General features: G+C 39.2%; 3 protein-coding genes across 6 annotated transcripts; all 3 read left to right on the top strand.

Moving 5' to 3' along the window:
• Positions 1-1,915: 1,915 nt before the first annotated feature.
• LOC112561238 (glycoprotein-N-acetylgalactosamine 3-beta-galactosyltransferase 1-like) lies at positions 1,916-7,062 on the top strand. 4 transcript variants are annotated; one of them, XM_025233587.1, is made up of 7 exons: positions 1,916-2,050; positions 3,427-3,530; positions 3,672-3,836; positions 4,261-4,535; positions 5,495-5,608; positions 5,871-6,140; positions 6,396-7,062. In XM_025233587.1, the coding sequence occupies exons 2-7, from the start codon at positions 3,515-3,517 to the stop codon at positions 6,537-6,539; spliced, it is 984 nt and encodes a 327-aa protein (XP_025089372.1). In that variant the 5' UTR covers positions 1,916-2,050; positions 3,427-3,514; the 3' UTR covers positions 6,540-7,062. The 4 variants fall into 4 exon arrangements, with proteins under 4 accessions (XP_025089372.1, XP_025089373.1, XP_025089369.1 ...); XM_025233588.1 differs by having other exon boundaries at positions 1,916-2,060; XM_025233584.1 differs by lacking the exon at positions 3,427-3,530 and having other exon boundaries at positions 3,607-3,836.
• A 6,346-nt stretch (positions 7,063-13,408) lies between these two features.
• LOC112561235 (glycoprotein-N-acetylgalactosamine 3-beta-galactosyltransferase 1-like) lies at positions 13,409-16,551 on the top strand. The gene is made up of 4 exons (XM_025233582.1): positions 13,409-14,024; positions 15,093-15,206; positions 15,489-15,758; positions 15,993-16,551. Exons 1-4 carry the CDS (start codon positions 13,806-13,808, stop codon positions 16,134-16,136), a joined length of 747 nt encoding a protein of 248 aa, XP_025089367.1. The 5' UTR covers positions 13,409-13,805; the 3' UTR covers positions 16,137-16,551.
• A 3,337-nt stretch (positions 16,552-19,888) lies between these two features.
• LOC112561234 (THAP domain-containing protein 1-like) lies at positions 19,889-22,798 on the top strand. Its single transcript, XM_025233581.1, has 3 exons — positions 19,889-20,115; positions 20,522-20,724; positions 21,627-22,798. The coding sequence occupies exons 1-3, from the start codon at positions 19,948-19,950 to the stop codon at positions 21,703-21,705; spliced, it is 450 nt and encodes a 149-aa protein (XP_025089366.1). The 5' UTR covers positions 19,889-19,947; the 3' UTR covers positions 21,706-22,798.
• The last annotated feature ends 2,238 nt before the right edge of the window (positions 22,799-25,036 follow it).

Below are 25,036 nucleotides of genomic sequence, written 5' to 3'. Positions count from 1 at the left end.
ACTTTTAAAAAAAGTTTGGATATACCATTACCTGCTGTAGGATATTCTCAATTAAAATGCTAGTGGGACGCAGACGATGAGGCGGAATGGCAGACAGTGACGACAGCTCACCCTTACCCCTGTCACTAGTTGCGGGCATTAACAGGGAGGCTTTGTTTCCCTCTTTAGTATTTGAAGTCCCTAGAGCCAGTAACCGAGACTGTTAATTTCTAGGTGGTATCCTAAAAGACTTGTACAAGTGATCTGATGTCACGGATGAATTAGTGAGACAGCGAAGACCGCGGAAAGGTGTATAAGGTGAATAGCGGGGTCACAGCGAGCACTGAAGGGAAAAGTCGGGTTGAAATCACGGCCAGTGACGTTCTAAAGGGAACAAGCTTTTATATAGAATATAGACTAACAGTCAGAGTAAAGGCATTTACTTCAACCCAGCAACAAAGAAAAATTTCTCTATGTTGCAACCAGACATAGACAATAAAGATGTAATGTACTGTATCGTATTGTATTGTACTGTACTGTACTGTACTGTACTGTACTGTACTGTACTGTACTGTATTGTATTGTATTGTATTGTATTGTATTGTATTGTAGTGCATTGTATTGTATTGTGTCGTATTGTATCGTATCGTATCGTATTGTATTGTATTGTATTGTATTGTATTGTATTGTATTGCACTGTACTGTACTGTATTGTATTGTATTGTATTTACAGCACGAGCCATAGTTCTAGAGGGGAGGAGCTGGTTGCTGCGTCACTATATAAGCTGACGTAATTTTGTTTTTTGACGTTTTTGGCGGGGGAAGAAAAAGGAGAAAGGAGAGCGGTCACCAGGGAGCAAGGTTTGGCGCGAAAAGAAATCTGTTGGGAGAAGGGAGCCATATTGAATTGTGAGGAATCTGTTGTGAGTACATTTGACTAACATTTATCTGCGGGGATATTTCAGGGTACGAACGGAGAAGGGACTGGCGCTTAGTAAATGTAGGTGTCCCCTTCTGTCCCCAACCATTGATTTTCGTTTCCTCCCTTATTCCCTTTATTTTATTTGCTTGTTTTGTTTTGTTTTTATTAAACGAGTATTTATGGTCTCACATGTGCTTGTCGTTTGTTCTGCACTGAAGACCGATTGGATTCGTTGCTACACGCAACAATCATCGTCATCATCATCACCACCACCATCCCTGTCATAAACAGCTATTTCGCGATGATATTTCATAACTTCTACTGTTTACTTATTTACAGTTTCAAATTGAGAAATGCGGAAACTGACACGTAAAGCGAGAACAGCCATTAGGCGTCGACTTCTCTAAAACACGGGATAAAAATTCCACAGGTAGAGAATTACCGACTGGAAACATAGACAGGTAACTATTGCTGTATGGCTAAGGCACTCAGCGATCTTAGATGTTTATAAAACATCAGTGCACACACATATGATGCTAGGACCAGTCTGGAACAGTCAGGTGGAGGGGACTGTCGCGTGTAGCGACGAATCCAGCCGCTCCCAGTGCCGAACAAACGACACGCACACGAGATGTCGCAACAAATATATATTTAATCAAAATAAAATTTTAAAAAAACCTCCCCCCAAAAGAGAGATGAAATAGAAGGAATAAAGGAGGAAACACAAAAGAAAGCAATGGGTCGGGGACACGTACTACTACCACGCACTACTCCCTCCCTGAAATGTCACTCGACGGTTCTGAAACACATGACTCACTGTTATACGTTGCTCCGTTCTATCAAAGGAACTTGTCTTCCCGCCCAACCTTCCTCTCTGCTCACCGGTCTCTTCTTTTTTCCTCTCTCTATCCCTCTATATTCCCCCCCCCTCACCCAAAAAAAAAAAAAACGTCACAAAACAAAACTGCGTCAGACTTTATTGACGCAACAGCCCCCCCTTCCTTCCTTCCGACCAGAGCTCAGGCTGAGTCAGCAAGAGACACGCGACGGGGACTGTGCCGTTAGTCACTGATGCATGCAAAGTATCGCACGATGCACGAAAGATGAGACTGATGCTGCGATAGTAACGGTTCCTTCATCTGCTCACAGGTAGATTCAGGTGTAGTTGAAGTTTTTTACACGGAATGTCTTTAAGAAAAATGAACACAAAAACTCTCAAATGCTTAGTTGCCATAGGGTATATCAAATAAGACAAAAGGGTTCTCAGAGCTGATGTGAGCTTTTGGCTGTTTGCTCACGTTGATGCTATTGATGCCAGGGTGGGGGAGGGATGCTTCCAGGGGCAATAACTTGTTATGTAGATGTATACACAAAGGCAAGTTTTCTGTGTAGATTCGTAAGAAACCGCTTTAAAAGCATAGCAGCCTTAATACTTGTCTACAATTTTCTGTCTGAGAAAGACAGTGATATGATTTGTGCTACTACCATCTACATTAAGTATGAGTTAAAAGAGATTTTTTTAAAAATACAGTTTTGTATTACATCGTATCTTAAATGAAGATGTATATGCAGGAGAGTTTATCAACACAGTCAGTCTGAACATCTTATGTAGACATTAAAACAACTAAAGAAACAAATGCTCAATCATCTATATTTGCATCATGCGAGACATCATTTACACTTTAATTCAACAAATGTCTGTGCTGTGAAGACCTACATCTGAACTGGTTAACTTTGTAACCGTCAGTTGTGAAGGTTATACACATGTGGAAATAGTTTTGATGAATAATTCTTTATTTGTCTCCTTTAGTATAAAACGCATGAGAAAATTTTTAATGAAGTGCTCCTGTCCAAACCCCAGCATTTTCAATAGTGAGACATAATTATAAATGAAAACAGCACAATTTGACACAAAGTGCATACACTTGACAACAAAAAAATAATGTTTACGGACTTTAAATAGTAAAGCTTGTTTGAAAAAACTGGAGTGAATACAAATAAAATATTTACATCCAATTAAATTAAGTCAAATCAAACTTTGTTGCCCGTCCGAAGAAGTCCAAAACAGAAATGTCTCTTTTGCTCACAAACCAAACAACATACGCAAACATAATATTATTTCTATGTTCAAGAGAAAATCCTTCGTTACTATTTATACAAACTTGTCATTCGTGTAGTTAAAATAGTAGGGTTGTTTATTTACTAGAAATAGACTTCTATTTTGGACTTATGATTCATTTCTAAAAAAAAAAAAAATACAAGAAAAAACTAACATCATTCTAACATTATATCTTACATATTAAATTTTTAAAAAATCATTCCGACAGATGCACGATACAATCTTATCATCGTTCTTTCTCTCATTGTGTCCAAGACAAGATCTGAACCGTGGGCAGCCAATCCTCACAGTATTGGGGAGAGGCACTAATTGTTGCGCCGTAGGGAAAGTCTGATGTAGAGAAGAATAAAGGGCAGACCTCATGTTGTACTCAAACAGTTTACATCGGAATCCGTTATTATTACAGAGATTCTACCTCTACAGACAGTCGTCGAATGGAGTATTTGTTGTGGTAGAATCGACCAGCACCCGAGGAGCTGTCAATCCTATAATACATGTTTATCAATACAGGTATTTACAATCTGTATTATTTCAGGTGTATGAAATGACATGCTTTTCATGTGAAATTTCACGTTTGTTCATGCAGGTTATGAAACTGTGCAATGGGGCAAATCATGCGGAACCTTTTCATTCTTGTGGTGGTGGTTACAGTGATCGTTGTCGCCAAGCTGCTGATCAAGAACGTCGACTACAGTCAGTCAGTCAAATACGTTGAGAATCATTTCAACCTCTACGACAATAACAATAAGTCCACGGATATCGTCAACAGCTCGTATGTGGTCAACAACACCACACCCCTCGTCCTTAAAGAAAAAGGTGCGAGATTAACTCCTTGATTAATGAACACACCTCTGCTATCTGCTCTCATAGCTTGGGTAGAAGCTTACAGGTCAAACCATCGCATCACACCCTCGCCAAGAGCGATAATACACTCAGAGGCTGACCTACCCGTAGCTGACGTCACAATCTTATGCTCGGTTCAGAGGTCAGAAGTCACCAATCTTCCTCAAATCGACAAAAATAATCAGCACTTAATCATAAATCGTTTCTCAGGAGTAGTTAACACATCTGTCACACTGCTATAGCTGTACAAATATGTGTACATACATGAATAGTAGGAATACTGGGTGTGCTCACGAGCTTTTCTGTGTTTTTAATGTTCCGTGCACCTGTGTGTATGTGAATACTACACTTTGACCCTTGCATTTGCTGTACAATGTAAAGAGAATTTTTGTTTCAGCCGACGAGTCCGTCGCTGAAGTACTCAAGCAACGTGTCCGAGTGTTAATATGGGTCATGACCTCTCCAAAGAATTTACATAAGGCACGTGCCGTGAAGAACACCTGGGGAAGCAGGTGCGACCTGCTGCTCTTCTTCAGTTCTGAGAACAACACTGAACTTCCCACCATAGAGTTGGACGTTGAAGAAGGGAGAGAACATTTGTATGAGAAGACAACTCAGGCGTTTGACTATATTTATGAGAACTATTTTGACATGGCGGACTGGTTCATGAAGGTAAGTCAAGCTTAAAAAGATATTTAGTCACAGCAATGTCACCACATCCGTATTGCTAACACTATCAATAACTTCTTTATTAGCTATCATTAATCAGATTCCTCTTTCTACCAAATTGTGGAATTCAAATAAAAATACAGAACTGCAATTTTTGTTTTTGTTTCTGCTTGTTGTAAGTCCTCTAAAGAAAAAAAAATCTTAGTTTTACAGTGATTTTCTAACTATAAATTGCTATTAAATACTGTGGGCCTTTCTTGTCTGAAGATAATAAGTGACATACGTTTACCGTGTCACCTGTCTTAACATCACTATAGACTGCCGGGACTGAGATCGGTGTAGTTCTCGTGCAAGTGAATAACTAAAACTGCCAACCTGGAGTCAGGTGAAAAGAACGTCGAGTACTGATGAGTGCTGTCAGTCGTGAGTGCTCACTAAGCTTAATTACACGAGGTTTACACTATCAAAGGTCATGTGTACCCAATAAGCTTCGTGCTTTCAGAAAGTCAAGTTAATCCTTTAGGAATTCCATAAAGAGGTGCAAGTCCCACCTGCGTCTGCAGGATGACAGACGAGCTTTTGGCCTCAGTTCTGCGAGTTGCCTCATCACAAACGCGGCCACCTTCTGAAATGCTCGTGAAGGAATTTATACAGCTTCACCTTTCACATTAAATTCCTTAAGTGAACACCACGATGAACGCATGTTTTCACGCCATTGTCGCTAGGTTTATAAAGTCACGTGACGTGTGTTTTTGATATGGTATCGCGCTGCTGCATAGTTTGTTATGAAATCACAATGGGATCTCAAATGGAATTAATGTGACTTTATAATAGACTTTGCTTATTCTAATTTCTTAATATAGTAGCAATTATCTATTTTACTTTCAAGTACTTATTACACATATTTATAGACAGTTCAAGCACTTATTACATCTATTTATAGACAGCAAGGACCGTTTCAGGTTGATGACGACACGTTTGTGATAGTGGAGAACTTACGTCACTTCCTGCATGACAAGAATGCCAGCGAGCCTGTATATACCGGTCGTCACTTCATCGAGCCTAAACTTAAAATAGTAAATATTTATGTTTATTTTATGATTTTAGTGTGCTTCTGCTCTTGAATTAGACAGACCATAAAAGTATCAACGTATTAACGTGCATTACTAAAAATAAAATTGTTTCCTGGGGAAGCTTTATCTTTGCACCAGCACGTACGTGTGTGTGTGTGTATTTGCGCGCGCGCGTGTGTGTGTGTTCCTTTTTTGCGATGACCAACCCATCAAAGTGTTTCCAAGTCATGTTCAAAATTACAGTCGATGTTTTTTCTTCTTCCAGAATTTCCAGAGTGGCGGTGCCGGGTACGTGCTGAGCAAAGAAGCTCTCAGACGATTTGCGACAAGGGAGCTCAGTCCACCCGTCTGCACCAACCACACGACTTACGAGGATGTCGAGATGGCGCGCTGCCTCCTCCGGCTGAATGTTACCATCCTCAACTCTACAGACGACAAACTGCGCACCCGGTTTCATCCGTTTAACATGGAGAGGCACCTGGCGAATGGCCCTCCAAAAGGTCGCCTTAAGTACGAGGCCAACCCGGTGAAACTGGTGAGAAAACTCTCAAAAAATGGTCAGAAGTCGAAGGCCTACATGAGGTCATGTGACAATTTCTCTTTAAGCGGTTTTTTTTTTCCTACTTTGAAAGTGTTGGATGAAACACAAGTTGTTGATAGTAAGATTAACTAACAGTTTACGTCCTCCGTGCACAGTTTCAGTAAAAAGCAAGTCCTAATGGTCGAGAGGACTGTTCTATTGGAGATACTACCTTTGTTGTCCAAGTTGTCCAACGTCTTTGTGTTGCAGGGTATCGATGGTATCAACGAGCACGCCATCTCGTTTCACTACATCACACCTGAGCAGATGTTTTCATTCTACTACTTCCTCTACCACTGCCGGCCTTTTGGACTTTCTTATTCGTACGACTGGTCTGAGCACCCACAGACATAAGTGATCTGCTGCTCCGTGAAAATACGTGAACAGACTGCTTTGCCGGAATTCAGACTTCCATAACATTCTTTAACAAATGGACTCCATGAGACAGTGTGTAGTAATTACTGGCTGATATTGTAAGAAGCTATGGCGATGTAATAGGTGCTTGAAGAGGTAACTTGACACTCGTTATTATTGCTTACAGCTAATAAAAATATGAAAGTTAGATATTATTTATTCTTGTACATAAAAATAGAAAAATAGTTTGATATTATTTATTCTTGTACATAAAAATATGAAAGTTAGATATTATTTATTCTTGTACACAAAAATATATAAATAGTTTGATATTATTTATTCTTGTACATAAAAATATGAAAGTTACTTATTATTTATTCTTATACATAGCTGTGTCCTCGCAATCAACATTCCGAATGCAGTGTGCCTATGTGTATGTATATATATACCATTAAGATGTATAGAAGTAGTGAGGACTTAGTGTGCTGTAAAAATAAGAGAACGATTAAATTACATCTTTTTATGACTTGCTTCGACTGCAAATCTCTGGTCGTGGACACGTTCGTGATGGCGTTGTTTAGATAGAAGGGTGGAGAGATGAGACCCTGGGTTCACCGAGGCGATACTTTTCAAAAAGTTTGGAGATTATTTGGCTTGTTGATTTAGACTAGTAAATATGTCATGCAAAACCGCAGTGCCATTACCTGCTGTATCGTATTGTATTGTATTGTATCGTATTGTATTGTATTGTATTGGATTGTATTGTACTGTACTGTAGTGTATTTACAGCTCGAACCTTAGAGGGGAGGAGGGGGTTGCAGCGTCACTATATAAGCTGACGTTATTTTGTTGGGGTTTGTTTTGACGTTTTTGGCGGGGGAAGAAAAAGGAGAAAGGAGATGATGATGATGTCCATTTGTAATGCGCAGGTTTCCATTCAGAAGAATGCTCATTGCGCAGCAAAAACAAAATAAATAAAAAAAAAAGAACAAAGTAAACAAATATATAAAACACCAGGAAAGTAAAAAATAAAGACAGAAGCATGTATAACACACACACACACACACATACACACATTAAAATACACACATGCAGTCCCCGCCCCCCAATCCACACACACTCACACAACTATAATAGAGAAAAGTGTTGGTAGCTGGGATTTGAAGCCGCCATGAGGGCAGTGTCAGCACATGAGGCAGCTGCGGACGTCGGTTCTCAAACCAGTTGAGTGTCTAATGGACTGGACTGCCATGGAAACTTCCAGAGTCCGGCATGCACACACAGATTGCTGGCAGAGGCGTCGCCTCAACACCAAGGCCGTGTACAACAGTTCACAAGACATCAGAAGGTTTCATAGTCGTCGTCTTTGTGTCTAATAACGTCGACTACAGTCAGTCAGTCAGATATGTGGAGAAATTCCTTATCAACTCAGAAGGCAACTTCATCCACAGCTCAGAAAGTTCCGACATCTTTTGAAAACAGGTAAAGCAGCTTTCCTACTCCTTCGATGAGCACATTTCACACTAAAAAATATATTTACAAAGAGTATTGTTGGGTTAGGGTGAGAAGAGACGATACTATGCCATCCCTGTATTTTGTTCATACTGCTGATATAAACACATTTAAAATGTCTTACTAGGTCAGACAAGCTAATTTCTGAATTACTTAAGCAACGAATGTGAGTGTAAATGAGACCCATTACGTCATCAAAGTCGTTAGATAAGACACGTGCCGTGAAGAACACCTGAGGAAGCAGGTGCGACCTGCTGCTCTTCTTCAGTTCTGAGAACAACACGGAGATTCCCACCATAGCGTTGGACGTTGAAGAAGGGAGAGAGCATTTGTTTGACAAGACGACTCAGGCGTTTGACTATATTTATGAGAACTATTTTGATATGGCGGACTGGTTCATGAAGGTAAGTGATTAGAAGATTGTTCCCATATCGCAACAGATCGTAATTGTGTAATCTATTGTAGAAAATTTAAATTTTTAATTGTGTGGGTTTTATTTTTTCCTTTGCTTATAAGGGAGCTTGAGTTTACAGAGCTTTATTCGTGCTGGCGATCACGAGCTCATGCTCACTAGAGTTTTCCCACTGAACAGCTCGCGAGGTTTGTGCTAAGAGTCTTACACTCACAAGCTCACGAGTCAATGCTCACTTGAGTGCTACCCCTGAGCACAAACGTTGCTACATTTAGAACAAATGAATTGAAATTTTACTGAAACCAGATAGTCATGGAGAACTGGTGTGTGCGTGTGTCATCTGTTGATGGTCATGCTTTCTTGGCATTCTTTACTCATATTTTATTAACGCTCGAGTGCACACACACACACATTATTTATATAGGCGTGCTGCATGCGACAAGCGATCTAAGGGAGGTGCGATCGTCGTCTAGGGGAAGGAACCCGTCCAGGGGTTGCGGGACAGAAAGAAACATCCAAGATGTAACACCTGGTCGGAGGGTGAGGGTTGTGTTAATTTTATGTAATTTTAATATTTAGGTATCATATTCTCTGTTGATGTGTGTTCCATTGTAAGCTTAAATTATCATGATAATATATATATAAATACAAATAGATAAAATAGAAAATTTATAATGTTGCCAGAGCAAGTGTCAAACTTCGCTGTTTAGAAAAATGATAGTTTTAAATTCTTTAGCAATGTTAGAACTAACAGAATTATTTCTTATCACGCGAAGAAATTTTTGAAAGAAATAGGGATAATGTTTACCATTTCCTATCTGAAATGAAAATCAGTTATCTAAAGAGATTTTCCTAAAAACTAGGCATTATCATTCTCGTGCTAGAGTTACATGATGCATGTCGTGTGTTCCTTCACCGTTATGGGGTGACTACCTTGCTTACCTTTCACCTGTCTCCTGACACCCAGTCCTCTGGCCTTTCCTGAAAGGTTCTGCCTCAGTCTCCAATCTATATAGTCAGTAACGATGAGGACAAAGCGTTGCGGCCAGTTGTACAAATTTAAACACTTAGTCCTTAAATCCCTTTTGGATATAGAATAATCAGCACAAATGAAACATTTTTAATTTCTTTTTTGAGAGAGTTACTGGAACATTCTTGTTTAAATTAGTTAACCAGCAAGTCTGGTGAAATAAAGCTTCAAATAATTAACAGTTGCTGAAATTTTGTTATTACGACTGGCAAGAGAAACTAAAAAAAAATTCACGTTTTAGTTTTAAAATGCCTCCCATCCACTAAAATAAAAACTAAAGCGAATAAAATGGCACTAGTTCCTGTAACTGAGCCCATTTTCCAAAGGGGTAACTGCCAGTGGGATCAGTTAAAGTGTTAAACTGTTACGGCGTTTTCCTTTCAAGCGCGAAACGTGAACCCTGAATGCTGGTCACGTGGGTGACCTTTGTGACGTAAGGCTTACTACCCTCGTTAACATGATCCTGCATGAGAACGTTGCATGTCGCAACAGACGGTACTCATGTTTTAGTTTTAAAATGCCTCCCACCCTCTAAAAAAAAACTAGAGCAAAAAAGAACCTTGAGATCTTCTTCCATTGAAAACATTCTGACACCACAAGGGGTCGTGTTGACATGGACTAGACACTTGTCTACACACCCGCCCACTGTGCAACTTTTCTTCAAATCGGGGTTTTTGTGCTTGAATGACTCTATCTGTAGACGGGTGTGACTGGTTTGGCTCGTGCTCAAGTGACTTTTTGTTGTTGTTGTTTTTTGTTTTGTTTTGTTTTGTTTTGTTTTTGTTTGTTTTGTTTTTTTTTGTTTGTTTTTTTTTTTTGCTATAAATCTCAATTAGAGACACTGTGATACGCTTGCCAGGAGATTCAGGGTGTGTCACGCCTCGTTGCTTTTCGGGGCCAAGACGAACTTTTCGAAATAACATCAAACATGACTGCGCATGCGTCGGCATTTTCTCGACATTAACACAAAAAGTAGCCTGCCACTACACCTTTAATTACCGCAATATTAACGAGGACATTAAGCAGTAAACGAAATCTGTTATTGTGGACCTCCTTCGCTGCCTAACTGCTCGATATTTAATGTGTAATGTTTATTTTACTGATTTCTGGATTTGTGTTCAATGCTTTTGTTTATTTTATGTCTTTAGTTAATGTGGTCGGCTTTACTGTAACTCGATGGTGGATGCATTTGTGATGTTATCAAACTTATAATAATTTTTTAATTAAATACTTTTACCTGGGCTCATGTTTGCGTTTGTCTCAAGATAGACATAATATGGACATAAGACTGGTAACGAAATATTCAGGACAACCTGTAAACTTTATCAATGTGCCGAGGTGGGACAACAAGGAGTGTACATAATCTGGAAGTTCCTAACCAGATAAATGTTTGTGTATATTTTACAGAGAGGTCTGAGATTACCTGCTAAAGGACAGAGGACAGGGTTACAGGTTAGGGATAGGACTTGGACTTGTACGACAGTAGAGGTGATATCCAGTTTTTAGAAACCTACTGCAATAGTATCGCTTACTGACCTGTCACTACAGGTTGACAGAGAGTATTGTTTATCCAGACTAAAAGCAACAGATGGTACCATTGATGTAAGTGCTCGAAACGACTTAAAAAGAATCGAGGATGACAAACGTTTGAGTAGTTTCAATAGGAACACCTGTAAGTAAGTAAATAGTAAATTTTGCTTGCAGCTAGATGAGGAAGAAATAGGTTTTACTTTGAGTAATATGTATCGTCTGCATAATGATATATTTTGTTATTATCATCAGTCCGCTGTAACCATAAAATAAAAAGCAATACTGGTCATTAACCATCTATCAAAAAACTTTACAGACGTTTATCGTAGACTAATGTACATTTAAAATGTGTTTATTTTTTTTTTATTAACAATAACGCACATGGAAAAATTAAATTGACAACTTTAATTTTGGTCTGGAGAAGATCTACTTACCAGTTTATCGAATTAATTCGTTTATGGACCTCTTGAATTTTTTTAACTAACTTCACTCGAAGCTTTCAAAGTTCAAACCTATCGGGATGTATTCAAAAATACGCCGTTGATTGTTTGGGCACATGATGAGCCTCCGCAGTCTGATGATAGGATAAGATGTGCAACAAAGAAGTCTGGGTGCGTGACTGCCATCCCAGCATCCACCCTGGGTGCGCTGGGTAGATGGGCGGGCATGCGGTACAGGCGCCTGACACCCGTTTGTCAAATCACTTGCTGTACGGAGTCAGAGCGAAGACAGCATCGAAACCTCACTCAACGATCTTGGCATCCAAACCGCCAACTGGAAGTCCCCTGCACTCGATCATCTGGACTGGTGCAGCATCTTCATCTAGGGAACTAAGGTCGGACATGCCATAGTAGTGGAGCAGCACGCAGAGCCAACGCGTCCACCCACTCAGCATCCCACCAAACGGGTGTTAGTTAAAACAAGCAAACAAACCCCTCGCTGCACGCGTTGCACTATGGCAGCTTCGACAAACACAGTCATCAGGTCACTGTTTGCAATACTGCTTTTGTTTTTCTCAAACACCATAAAGGACTCCTTCACAGACGATTTGCGCATGCGCGGCAGAAGGGTGGAAGCAATGAAAACCGTCGCAGGTCACTTGCAGTTGTTTGTACACACGACCGATGCACGCACAGGTCACGTGGGTGAGGACAGTGAACCCTGGATCATCACCTGTACTCCACTTACAACCCCGAACCCTGGCACATTGCTGCACGCGATTCACTCGGCGAGATTTATTGGAGGAAAAGTGAGTTTCTTTTCTGTTTCTGATTATTTCTATTTAAACTTCACGTATAAACGTTAGGAAAACATTTTACAATGTTGCTGCTAAATTGGAGCTTTTAATGCTAAAAAGCAGAGAAAAGACAGGAAGAAGATGTGTTGTTGCTTTGGCAGCTCATCGCGACGACAGGAGTCTGTCCAACAGACGACATTCTTTTCTGGCTTTTAAATAACAGCAAAGGTGATACAGTGTATAATTAAAAAATATATATATAGTATAATGAAGAGCAATATCTCAGCCAAAGGGGGACTCATTGCGCCGAACAAGATTACGAAATAATAACAAAGATGTAGAACAAAATCACAAAATAGTCACGAAGATGTAGAAGGAAGAACCATGGAAGCAGTCGCTGCATTTTCCAAAACTGTGAGCTTCTTAAATACAAATGGAGGTTTTTATAGTCATTTCACACCTGACTTCACATAAAACGATTCTCTCCTTACATAAGTTAAATGATGACATGTCGGCGTGACACATAAAGCGAGAACTGGCATTAGGCGTCGACTTCTCTAAAACACGGGAGAAAAAAATTCCACAGGTAAAGAATTACCGACTGGAAGCATAGACAGGTAAATATTGCTGTATGGCTAAGGCACTCAGCGATCTTAGATGTTTATAAAATATCAGTGATATGATTTGTGCCACTACCATCTACATTAAGTATGAGTTAAAACTGATTATGTTTATCAATACAGGTATTTACAAAATGCCTTAAAACCATGTTTTATTTAAGGTGTATAAAATGTAATGTTTTTCAGGTGAAATTTCACGTTTGTTCATGCAGGTGCAATGCGGAAAATCAGGCGGAACCTTTTCAGTCTTGTGGTGGTGGTTACAGTGATCGTTGTCGCCAAGCTGCTGACCAAGAACGTCGACTACAGTCATTCAGTCAAATATATTGAGAATTATTTCAACGTCTTCGAAAATAACAATAATTCCACGGATATCGTCAACAGTTCACATGTGGTCAACAACACCAGCACCACACCCTTCGTTCTTAAAGAAAAAGGTGCGAGATTAACTCCTTGATTAATGAACACACCTCTGCTATCTGCTCTCATAGCTTGGGTAGAAGCTTACAGGTCAAACCATCGCATCACACCCCGCCAAGAGCGATAATACACTCAGAGGCTGACCTACCCGTAGATACGGTGACGTCACGATTCTATGCGCGGTTCAAATGTTGGCGGTCAGAAGTCACCAATCTTCCTCAAATCGACAAAAATAATGAGTACTTAGTCCTAAATCGTTTCTCAGGAGTAGTTTACACGTCTGTCACACTGCTATAGCTATACAAATATGTGTACATACATGAATAGTAGGAATACTGGGTGTGCTCACGAGCTTTTCTGTGTTTTTAATGTTCCGTGCACGTGTGTATATGTATATACACTTTGACCCCTGCAGGTGCTGTGCAATATAAAGAGAATTTTTGTTTCAGCCAACTTATCCGTTGCTGAAGTACTCAAGCAACGTGTCCGAGTTTTAATATGGGTCATGACCTCACCAAAGAATTTACATAAGGCACGTGCCGTGAAGAACACCTGGGGAAGCAGGTGCGACCTGCTGCTCTTCTTCAGTTCTGAGAACAACACTGAACTTCCCACCATAGCGCTGGACGTTAAAGAAGGGAGAAAACACTTGTTCGAGAAGACGACTCAGGCGTTTGACTATATTTATGAGAACTATTTTGACATGGCGGACTGGTTCATGAAGGTAAGTCAAGCTTAAAAAGATATTTAGTCACAGCAATGTCACCACATCCGTTACCTATCATTTACAAGCTACAAATTCACATCACCCAACACCACAGTGTATGTTCATCAACTTGCCTGCTGCAGATATCACTGAATTTTATCGTAAAGAAGGGTCAACTTCAGATGTTCGCGGTCAGTGACCTTTACACTTTTATCACAAACCAGTCGGCGATTTGTTTTACCGGTTTTTTTTTTTTTTTTTCGTGTTTTTCGTGCTTTCTTGCCCTGTGTAGTCATGGATCCACAACGAAGGGAAAAATAACATGATTTTGGGAGCCTTAGGCAATCGTTGTGTTATGTTTTGAAAGAATGTGTGTTAGTTTAACCATTTGTGCTGTGACAACTCCGCACTAATTATTATTATAATTATAATGAGCGCATATGTGCATGATTCTCAAGAATGCTTTTTTTTTTTTTTTTGCTCTTATTTAAACATTTACCATTCCATCACAAAAACTGATAGATGTTGTGTGTTAGATATCCAAATACAACAGACAACAGCGTCCATCCAAAAGATTTCAGATTATTGACCCTGGTCATCACAAATGTTTGTGTTTTCTTTCTTATGATTAATAATAATTTGTTTCTCTTATTCCTTCTTGCTCGGCATTCACCGTTGTCTCTAGGTCTTAAGAACCTATGACATTTTCAATAAAAATATTTAAGGGTGTTAATTTTTAAATACTTGATACAATTCTTAAACTCGAGATGGCGACTGTAGATGGAAAAATGATTAGTGAGCAATGATGACTTTTTAAAGATCCATCGACTGCCCTACTTAGAAGCACTTACTAGATATATCTTTAGACATCTAAAACACTTATGTATAGATATTTCTAGATAGCTGAAGCACTTATTAGATATATTTATAGACTTTAAGAACTTATTAGATATATCTATGGGCAGTTCAAGCACTTATTATATCTAATTATAGCCAGTTCAAGCACTTATTACATATATTAAAAGACAGGTCAAGCACTTATTATATATAGATCAATCTATTTATAGACAGCATGGACCGTTTCAGGTTGATGACGACACGTTTGTGATAGTGGAGAACTTACGTCACTTCCTGCATGACAAGAATGCCAGCGAGCCTGTATTTACCGGTCGTCACTTAATCCAGCCTAAACTTAAAATAGTAAATATTTATATTTTCTTTTATTTTTAGTTATTTTTTTTTAGTGTGCTTCTGCTCTAGAATGAGACAAGGTATTAACATACATTAATGCATCAAAAATGTTTTCTTGAAAAGCTATTTGGTTTCAACCGCACGTACGTGTGTGTGTGTGTGTGTTTGTGTGTGTGTTTGTGTGTTTGTTTGTGGGTGTGTGTGTGTGTGTGTTTCGTTTTTTGCGATGACAAACCATCAAAGTGTTTCCAAGTCAAGTTCAAAATTGTAGTCAAAGTTTTCTTCTTTCAGAATTTTCAGAGTGGCGGGGCTGGGTACGTGCTGAGCAAAGAAGCTCTCAGACGATTTGCAACAAGGGAGCTCAGTCCACCCGTCTGCACCAACCACACGACTGACGAGGATGTCGAGCTGGCGCGCTGCCTCCACCGGCTGAATGTTACCATCCTCAACTCTACAGACGACAAACTGCGCACCCGGTTTCATCTGTTTAACATGGAGAAGCACCTGGGGAAGGGCCCTCCAAAAGGTCACCTTCCGTACGAGCCCAACCCGGTGAAATGGGTGAGAAAACACATAAAAATGGATATGAGGTCATGTGAAAGAAACTCTTTAAGCGGTTTTTTCCCCTTCGTTGAAAGTGTTGGATGAAACACAAGTTGTTGATAGTAAGATTAACTAACAGTTTACGTCCTCCGTGCACAGTTTCAGTAAAAAGCAAGTCCAATGGTCGAGAGGACTGTTCTATTGGAGATACTATCTTTGTTGTCCAAGCTGTCCAACGTCTTTGTGTTGCAGGGTATCGATGGTATCAACGAGCACGCCATCTCGTTTCACTACATCACACCTGAGCAGATGTTTTCATCCTACTACTGCATCTACCACGTACGGCCTTTTGGACTTTCTTATTCGTACGACTGGTCTGAGCACCCACAGACATGAGTGATCCGTGAAAATACGTGAACAGACTGGTTTGCCGGAATTCAGACTTCCATAACATTCTTTAACAAATGGACTCCATGCTACAGTGTGTAGTAATTACTTGCTGATATTGTAAGAAGCTATGGCGATGTAATATGTGCTTGAAGAGGTAACTTGACACTCGTTATTATTGCTTACAGCTAATAAAAATATGAAAGTTAGTTATTATTTATTCTTGTACATAAAAATATATAAATAGTTTGATATTTATTCTTGTACATAAAAATATGAAAGTTACTTATTATTTATTCTTATACAAAGCTGTGTCCTCGCAATCAACATTCCGAATGCAGTGTGCTTATGTGTATATATATATATACCATTAAGATGTATAGAAGTAGTGAGGACTTAGTGTGCTGTAAAAATAAGAGAACGATTAAATTACATCTCCTTATGACTTGCTTCGACTGCAAAGCTCTGGTCGTGGACACGTTCGTGATGGCGTTGTTTAGTTAGAAGGGTGGAGAGATGAGACCCTGGGTTCACCGAGGCGATACTTTTCAAAAAGTTTGGAGAAAACTTGGCTTGTTGATTTAGACTCGTAAATATGTCATGCAAAACCGCAGTGCCATTACCTGCTGCAGGATAATCTCAATTAAAATGCTAGTGGGATGCAGACGATGAGGCGGAATGGCAGACAATGACGACAGCTCACCCTTACCCCTGTCACTATTTGTGGGCATTAACAGGGAGGCTTTGTTTCCATCACGAGTATTTGAAATCCCTAGAGCCAGTAACCGAGACTGTGATGACAGCTAATTTCTAGGTGGTATCCTAAAAGACTTGTACAAGTGATCTGATGTCACGGATGAATTAGTGAGGCAGCGAAGACCGCGGGAAAGATGCATAAGGTGAATAGCGGGGTCACAGAGAGCACTGAAGGGAAAAGTCGGGTTGAAATCACGGCCAGTGACCTTCCAGAGGGAACAAGCTTTTATAGAAAAACAGTCAGAGAAAAGGCGTTTCCCTGTGAACAATGAATCCACCCGAACGTCGTGGGAAGAAGGCGGCCACACAACCACTCCCACTAGGATCACAGTTTCATGTGATCATTAATCTTAACAGTTTTTAACAAAGAGCACATGAAATATTTGTTCGTTATATATAACTGTGTTACTCCAACTACTACAACTGGCACTAATGTGTTTGGTGAACAAAATCTTCAAACATTTAACAGCTGCTGAAAGTTTATCTTGAGAACTTGCAAGTAGAACGGAAAATAGTTCACATTCTGGTTTTTACGAAACTTATTTTAAAAAAAACTAGAGCGAATAAATGACTTTCATGTCTTCTCCCACTGGTAGCATTTTCCAGTATTTTTATGACCTCGCAAAAGTACATTCCTGTTGTGTGACATCCTCTGTGTGGAGTCAGCCTTGCAAGGCACATAAAGTTCATGAATGAACACAAATTCAGCAATGGCCTGAATTTGTAACACAAGGGATAGTGCTCACGTGACGTCGACTGTACCCGTCCACCCACCCAGCATGAGAATATTTCTCACACCCTACTGCTCCTTGTCTCTGGATCATGCGATCCACGAAATTTCGTGCGTTTGTGTGACTCTGTTTGTAGGGATGTGACTGGTTTGGTGGGTGCTCAATTGACTTTCTTGTCAATCAAATTCCAACCTGACAATTACTGCCATACGCTTCCCAGGAGATTCAGGGCTTTGTCGCGCCTCGTTGCTTTTCGGGGCCAAGGCGAAGTTTTTGAAATGATATCAAATGTAACTGCACATGCAGAAAGTGTTACGCAACTTATACAAAATCACTGTTTCGCTCGCATGATTTTATTAAGCATCGCCGACAAACGACTCAACTGAGGTGAGTATTCATATTAAAAGAGACATTTGACAAAAGAAGAGCGCGTAGGATCAGGTTGTAGCTACCACAGTGCTATTATTCTCCAAGAAAGATTTATTGCGTAATGTCGTCTCTCCCATATCGGGGTACAGCTCCAATTTCCATCTAGCGGTATTTCCGTGTATGTCGGGTGTTTGCCACCCCGCTCATATATCGTGTCAGAGACAGGCAGTCGCCTGTAAAATTTACTTTTCTAAGTTTTCGTTTAGCTTTGTCAGAGCCTACATGGACATGAGGACGACATGGTGCAGTCTCGCAGAACTCCACATTTCGTATAAAAAAAAAAAAATACGGACCAACTTTTAGCACATTAACTAATTGCCAGCAAAACGATGATTAGATGATCGTGCACTTAAAAGATAAAGTTTACCAGTAACAGTGCTCCGCTGCGTGAAATGCTTCCCGAGGACAGGATCGGTGTCATGTCACCTCTCGTGGATGCTCACACTGCATCCGAGATTGCTTTGGAAGATTAAGGTGCTGATCCATAAATGTCCACGGATGTGATTGTTGTGTTACTGGAAAAAAAGGTGTCCCGCATTGAAATTGTTCAGTCCCAGGCGCCTATGTCGTCGTCAATGGCTCTTTTCGGGTCCTTAATTTACGGATTAATCCAAGAAACTGAGTCTTTGCAGTCGAAGATGTTTGAACAAAGAACTTTATTTAAAGTTTATACCACAGTGTCCGCTTGTATTAACACTGGGGAATCATCGTGACACAAGGACTGCCAGACAAACAAACTTCATCCCTACAAATGTCATCATGGTGTCCATGAATTCATCCTTCAAAAAAAATTTGTTAGCAAGCATGAGAAACTTTTTAATAACATACGATCTGTCTTCTGGGCGTTAGTTCACATCAGACGAGTAATCTCTATGTTCTGTTTTACTTGTGTTCTCAATTTAATACAGCCCTGGCATGGACTTTGCTGTTTCTTGATTTAGTTGGATCCCCGTAGTTTCATGTTTGAGTCTACATCTTGCCTGAGGCCCCTAAACACTCTTGCCTGTGCTCCTGGTCAGTAATCAATCTTGCCTGACATTTATGGTCATGAAACGACTCTTGATTTTTAACTGCCAAAAACAGTTGAAAACACAACGGTGGTCACTGTTTTTAAAATATATTATGGGGTCTTTCGTTCCTCTTGCAAGTGTTGCAGTACAATACATGCAAGTATAACTACAATTAATCGTCCTTTTCATAAACGAAGTAATCGCAACCTCACGAAATAGCACTTAAATGAAACATAAGACGAACAGACGTAAAACAGATTATTTCAACTTCACAAATCAAGTAAATTGTACCAAAATAAAAACTGACGTTTCCTTTTTGCTCAGTTAGTGTACGTAATTGTTATATTAATTCCATAATAAACTCGATCTTGTTTCCGTGCGATTGTCTTCAAAACCTCGATCCTTACACCTAATTACAAAATACGTTCTTAATGGTTCAGGTCTCTGTTTCCTGTAGATATGTTATGGGACAAAAACGAATCGATGGACAAACAGACAGGCATGTTTTCTTTCATTCTAGCAGTGGAAACCAGAGAAGAGATGAAATGGAGCTCACAGAAAATACTGGTCGAGGGGAGCCAGAGTATACATTTGGACAACTGCTCCCTCCCCACTTCATACAAAACTTGTTACACTCGAGGTGTGGGGTCATAGTTCAAATCATAAGATTGCATGTAATAGAAAATTTAAATATATTGTTTGCATATTGCTGACAAGGACCGTTAAGGCGTTTATGTGAGTTAGAGAGAAGAGCCACACTGTCGAACCCACCAATTGCCTTCTCACAGTGCGCAGGCGCAGGGGTCAACAGGTGCGCATACATACGACCTTCACCCAGCAAGCACGTTACGCCACTTCCGGTTTTGCTGTTTACACTCGTAGCATTCTTCAAGCATGAGGGCTCTTACAAATAAAAATGATAATCGAATTTGCTGTGTACCTCAATGTACAGTTCAGGCCTATAAATGTCCAACGTTGTCCTTCCATGACATTCCAAAGGATGAGCAAATGAAGAAGCTTTGGCTTGTAAAAATTCGAAGAGACGAAGGACCACTCTTTCGGGTAAGCGTGATGGAATTTCTAATCACTATTAATCGTTTTCTTCACTCGCTACATCACTTCTTCTTCATTCCATTTTAACCATCGTTAGCCAGTCTAAAGATTTAAAGTTCTGATTTTAGAATAATTGTTGTTTTCGTAATCTTAACTTACTGCATATGGGCATAATTTGTATTACCGAAAACGTTATCGCGCATACCAACATACATTTTCTGAGTACATATTATTAAAGTACTGTTATATTGAAATGCTGAGAAAGGTGGACATATATTACCAATATTATTTTGTAGTAAGTTAAAGTAAACTTGTGCATATCGCTATAAGAAAGGCAAAATCATAAGTGCAATGCACTTACATGTATTTTGGTAAATGTTTATGAAAATAACAATTCATTAATTTTTTTTTTCAGATAGGAAAGTGGACAAAGGTTTGTAGCAGGCACTTTGTGCCAGAAGATTTTCGCCCTTTATCCTTAAAAGGAAAGCGAAGGAGACTAAAGCCAGATGCTGTACCAAGCTTGTTTACATGGAACAACTTTCAGCGTGGGAAAGAGAGAAAGCAGCCGGCAGTTCGCCATCCCCTGTCACTAGCAAATGTCAACACCAATCAGAGGTGAACTCACTTTAGTTGCATTGTATTAGTGGATGATCTCAATAAAAACAGAGTGTGATTAAGTAATATTTTTTTTCTTTATAGAGGATATTGTGTTGAGCATGAGAAATATAGTTGGTCAAACATAACTTTAGATAGAAGTAGTGGTTATTTTAAGCACATTCTGATCCTGTTCAGTTAGAAATAAAATTAGTTGAGAACTTTCAGCTTTGACTTTCCTCTCACAAGCTGCTCATGTGATGCCTCATTTTAGAGCATTTAGGGCCAGGCATCACCACATTTGTGTCATTTTACTAATTCACTTTGTGAGATCTTTGTTAATTGCTTTTCCTTCTGGGTCTTCTTTTTATTTTAGCGTACAACTTTGCCACAATTGTCAGAATTTTGTTGTCTTTTCAGTTCATTCATTATTGATTACCTATTCTCGTTACACTACATCAGAATGTGTATTTTCAAGATGTATAAATAATAGGATCAAATGTGTAGTGCGTGGAGATCATTGTCCAAATCACATATAGAAATACAAAGATAAATGCAAAGTGAGTTTTATTATCAAATTTAATATTTTCATTGCTAAAAATATTTAATAACATAAACAAAGAACAAGAACATCAATTGTGTCATTATTATTTAGACATTTTGTCTATCGACAGGTGTCAAAACATATTTTCAGTTAACATCTTTTTGTCACATTACACCCTCAAATAGCAGAAAAAAAAACACTTCATGGATAGCCATGAAATGAAAAAAAGATTGGAACATCAAAATATCTTGCAAGCGGCATGTTATTTGATGAATTTAATAGGTTAACTTCTGAAGCTACTGCAGGTTAATCCCTGTCAATGTTAAGTGAGCTGTGCCAAATCAGCCATTTCATGTGGTAAAATGTTTTTCCTTATCAGCAAAAATGGGGATGCAAAGCCCACAACAGAGCCTGCAACGGCAGAGACAGAGCCTGCAACAGCAGCGGCAGAGTTGTAACAGCAGACAACCCTTCTGTTGAAGAGCAGCTCTCCTTGGCAAAAGAAGAGAATAAAGTTCTTCAAGAGAGGATATGACAATTAGAAGATCATTGGTTAGAACGTTTTTCACAAGATGATGGAAAAATAGAGTTTTATACCGGATTTCCAAATTATGACACATTAAAAATATTTTATTAATTCAGTGAGCCATGTGCAAAATTAATGGACCAGTCATATGGCAAATCATGTGATAAACTTTATATGAGGCGTGCAAGGGAAACATGCAGCCATGAGATGAGCATGAGTCCGAGATGAGGTTTTGACCATGTGTTAGAACAGAATATGTCTTGAATTTAACAACATTGTCAATTGTGGTAGACTCGTGGATCGAGGACGTGTTGTGATACAGCTCAATAAAAAATCAGCCCTACGTGGCTTAGTCGATCGGTTTCTTTGTAAATGTTCGTTTTCTATATTTTAGGAATTATCACGAACTTGTGTCCCCCGTTTATTTTTTACTCATCGCTTAGCCGGTGTCTTCGTAGTGTTCCATCTGCTATTCTTTTTTCTAGGATTGTATTCGTGGTGTTATATAGTATTTTAGCTTGCTAATTAATATAGCGCACACAGACTGATTTTTAATTCATATGAACGACTCGTGTAATGTGCTATTGACGTTTAGCGATGCTGAATGGCCAATCATGTACAGAAGTCCATGACTGAATCAAGCAAAGTGATTCAGTCGTTTTGACTACTTAGGTTTCATTCTTTATTTCCGCACTACACAGTAAGCACAGTTACAAGATGTAATAAAATACTTAAGTTTATGAACATGTACTGTATAGTTTAATATGCACACAAACCTTTCCAGATGATGACAAAATGTCACATGATTTGGGTTTTTAAAAGAATGGTTGTAAATAAGCAAAAAGTAGACATGGAGAGAAAAGCACGAAGCAGGATTTTAAACTGGACATCATTACCAACTAATTCAAAGTAGTATGTTTGCAATAACAAAAGTTGACGCATTTATATTTGAAGGCATTATAATCAACCACTTTGAATGCAAAATAAAAGTCCTAAAATAATAATAAAATTTATTTTTGCTACTATTACCTTGTTTTTCTTCTTATGTTGATGTCAGTATTAAGATTTAAAGCATCAGTCAGTCCATAAGTAATGCTTATCACAAATAAATATTTAGTGTTTTCATGCACAGTGTGATCACCACGATTTTATTTCTCAGTGGAGATCTCCAGAGATGGGAGCTAACTTCCAAAAATTGGGTGCACAAGATTTGCAACATAATACAGTGGAGCAGAAAGAGGGATATCACAAAATGGTAAAAAGTGTAAAATGCAAATGATGTCAACTGCTGCATTTTTTTTTTCTACTCAATTGAGCTGATTTCACAATGAGGAATAAATATGTTGTTTAAATTGTAAATTTATGTTTTGTATCACGTACGACAGTACTGTACTTCTCTGATTGCTTACAACCCACACATGGATTGCCAGCCAAACAACTGCACATAGAATAAACCCGGGCCCCCTCGCTCTTGTGATACATCATCGCATTAAGTCAAATGAGAATTAAGAAACATCAAGGGTTTTGCCACACGTTTCTGTAAAATACACACAGGCAGGGTTCTAAGGTCCTTACAAGGTCCTTACATATTGAATTTTCGCCGTAGGGCCTTATAAGTCCTTATATTTGCCATGCGGTCCTTACAAATTCGCACACAGGTCCTTACATTTTCTCTGTGACCCTTACAAGTCCTTATATCGATAAAATATTACCACAAATTTATTTTCGAATTCGACGTTGCCGCAAAATACCGACGATTTTTCGCCTCGTTGCTATTTTAATCACATGACTACTCAGTCTCGCTCGCGACGGGAACTTTAATTTCGGCCTTTCGCGAGTTCACCCTCGTCGTGTCGACTGCATTTCTTTGTCTGCTTATCAATTTGAAAGATGCCGGGGAAGTGCTCTTTTCAGGAGAACTGGCTAAAGGAAGACAAGTATAAAGATTGGTAATAAAAGACTCGAGCGATAAACATTTGGCACGATGTGCTGCCTGCAAAATATCTTTGAATCTTTCGTCAATGGGCGAAAGTGTTTTGAAACAGCACTTGGTTACCGAAAGACACAAAGGGCAAATAAAAGTATTTCTGAAAGATGCACGCTTTTGTGTAACTGATTACTTTCGTAATCAAGAACATCCACAGTCCGCTCAAAATCAGACGGCACCTGTGGAATCACAAAATCTGCTGAAAAATCAGCTGATCTGTTCCGGCTTATGTTTCCAGGCAGCCAAGTAGATGCAGAATTTAAGTGCGGTCAAACAAAAACCAGTTATCTAACTACATTTGGGCTTGCTCCTCACTTTTCGAAATTGCTTTGGGACTGTGTAAATTCGTCGCCTGAGTATGTTCTTTTGTTTTATGAGTCTGTTAACCACAAGACTCAAACTAAACAGCTGGATTTCCATGTTCGATACTGGAGTGACAATGTTGTAAGGACCCATTACCTGACATCGGAATTTTTAGGTCATTCTACGGCCATAGACCTTCAACAAAAGTTCCATATGGTAATTAGCGAATCAAACTCCAAGCAAGCTAATTTACTTCAAATTTCTATGGATGGCCCTTCTGTAAACCTGAATTAACCTTCTTGAGAAAATTAATAACGACATGATTACCAATCACAATGTTGGTTTGTTAAATGTGGGCAGCTGTGGACTCCATGTTATGCACAATGCATTTAGGCGTGGATGCGAGGCTTCTCAATGGGAGCTTGAGTCACTTCTTACATCTGCTTATATCTTGTTCAGAGACAGCCCAGCCAGAAGAGAAGATTATATAAAAGTAACTGGTTCCACATCTTTCCCAGCCAAGTTCTGTGCTCACCGATGGCTTGAAAACAATTCTGTTGCTGAAAAAGCAATTGTTATGCTTCCAGACTTGGAAACATTTGTCAAAGCTGCAATGGAGAAAAAAATAACATTGCCAAAGAACAAACCTTTTAATATTGTAAAAGCTGGAGTCTTATCTACCCCTTTGCTTTCATGTCGTCTGGCTTTCTTTAGTTTAATTGCCAGTATACTTGAACCTTTTTTGAGAAAATACCAAGCTGATCAGCCTCTTCTTCCTTTCCTTTGTTTAGACTTACATGACATGAAAAATCTGATGCGCAAATTTGTCAAGTCAAATGTACTTAATAAATGTGAAACTGCCCTCCAACTTGTGCAGGTTGATATAAGGCCTATTCTCACGCTGCAATGTTTTTATGGTTTGCGCGTACAAGATTTTGGCTACTAGGCGTCTTGCAGCACCGTTCTACTCTCA

This window comes from Pomacea canaliculata, linkage group LG4 (assembly GCF_003073045.1).
Source record: "Pomacea canaliculata isolate SZHN2017 linkage group LG4, ASM307304v1, whole genome shotgun sequence".
NCBI classification, from domain to species: Eukaryota; Metazoa; Mollusca; class Gastropoda; order Architaenioglossa; family Ampullariidae; genus Pomacea; species Pomacea canaliculata.
The sequence above is the reverse complement of the archived record's forward strand: the minus strand, read 5'-3'. Positions and strand labels throughout refer to the sequence as shown.

Coding starts and splice junctions, on each gene's coding strand:
- LOC112561234 (XM_025233581.1), top strand. CDS start 19,948: ATGAGGGCTCTTACAAATAAAAATGATAATCGAATTTGCTGTGTACCT. Junction 20,116..20,521: donor ACGAAGGACCACTCTTTCGG/GTAAGCGTGATG, acceptor TTTTTTTTTCAG/ATAGGAAAGTGGACAAAGGT. Junction 20,725..21,626: donor AATGTCAACACCAATCAGAG/GTGAACTCACTT, acceptor TTTCCTTATCAG/CAAAAATGGGGATGCAAAGC.
- LOC112561238 (XM_025233584.1), top strand. CDS start 3,623: ATGGGGCAAATCATGCGGAACCTTTTCATTCTTGTGGTGGTGGTTACA. Junction 4,536..5,494: donor TGGCGGACTGGTTCATGAAG/GTAAGTCAAGCT, acceptor GGACCGTTTCAG/GTTGATGACGACACGTTTGT. Junction 6,141..6,395: donor AGGCCAACCCGGTGAAACTG/GTGAGAAAACTC, acceptor TTTGTGTTGCAG/GGTATCGATGGTATCAACGA.
- LOC112561235 (XM_025233582.1), top strand. CDS start 13,806: ATGACCTCACCAAAGAATTTACATAAGGCACGTGCCGTGAAGAACACC. Junction 14,025..15,092: donor TGGCGGACTGGTTCATGAAG/GTAAGTCAAGCT, acceptor GGACCGTTTCAG/GTTGATGACGACACGTTTGT. Junction 15,759..15,992: donor AGCCCAACCCGGTGAAATGG/GTGAGAAAACAC, acceptor TTTGTGTTGCAG/GGTATCGATGGTATCAACGA.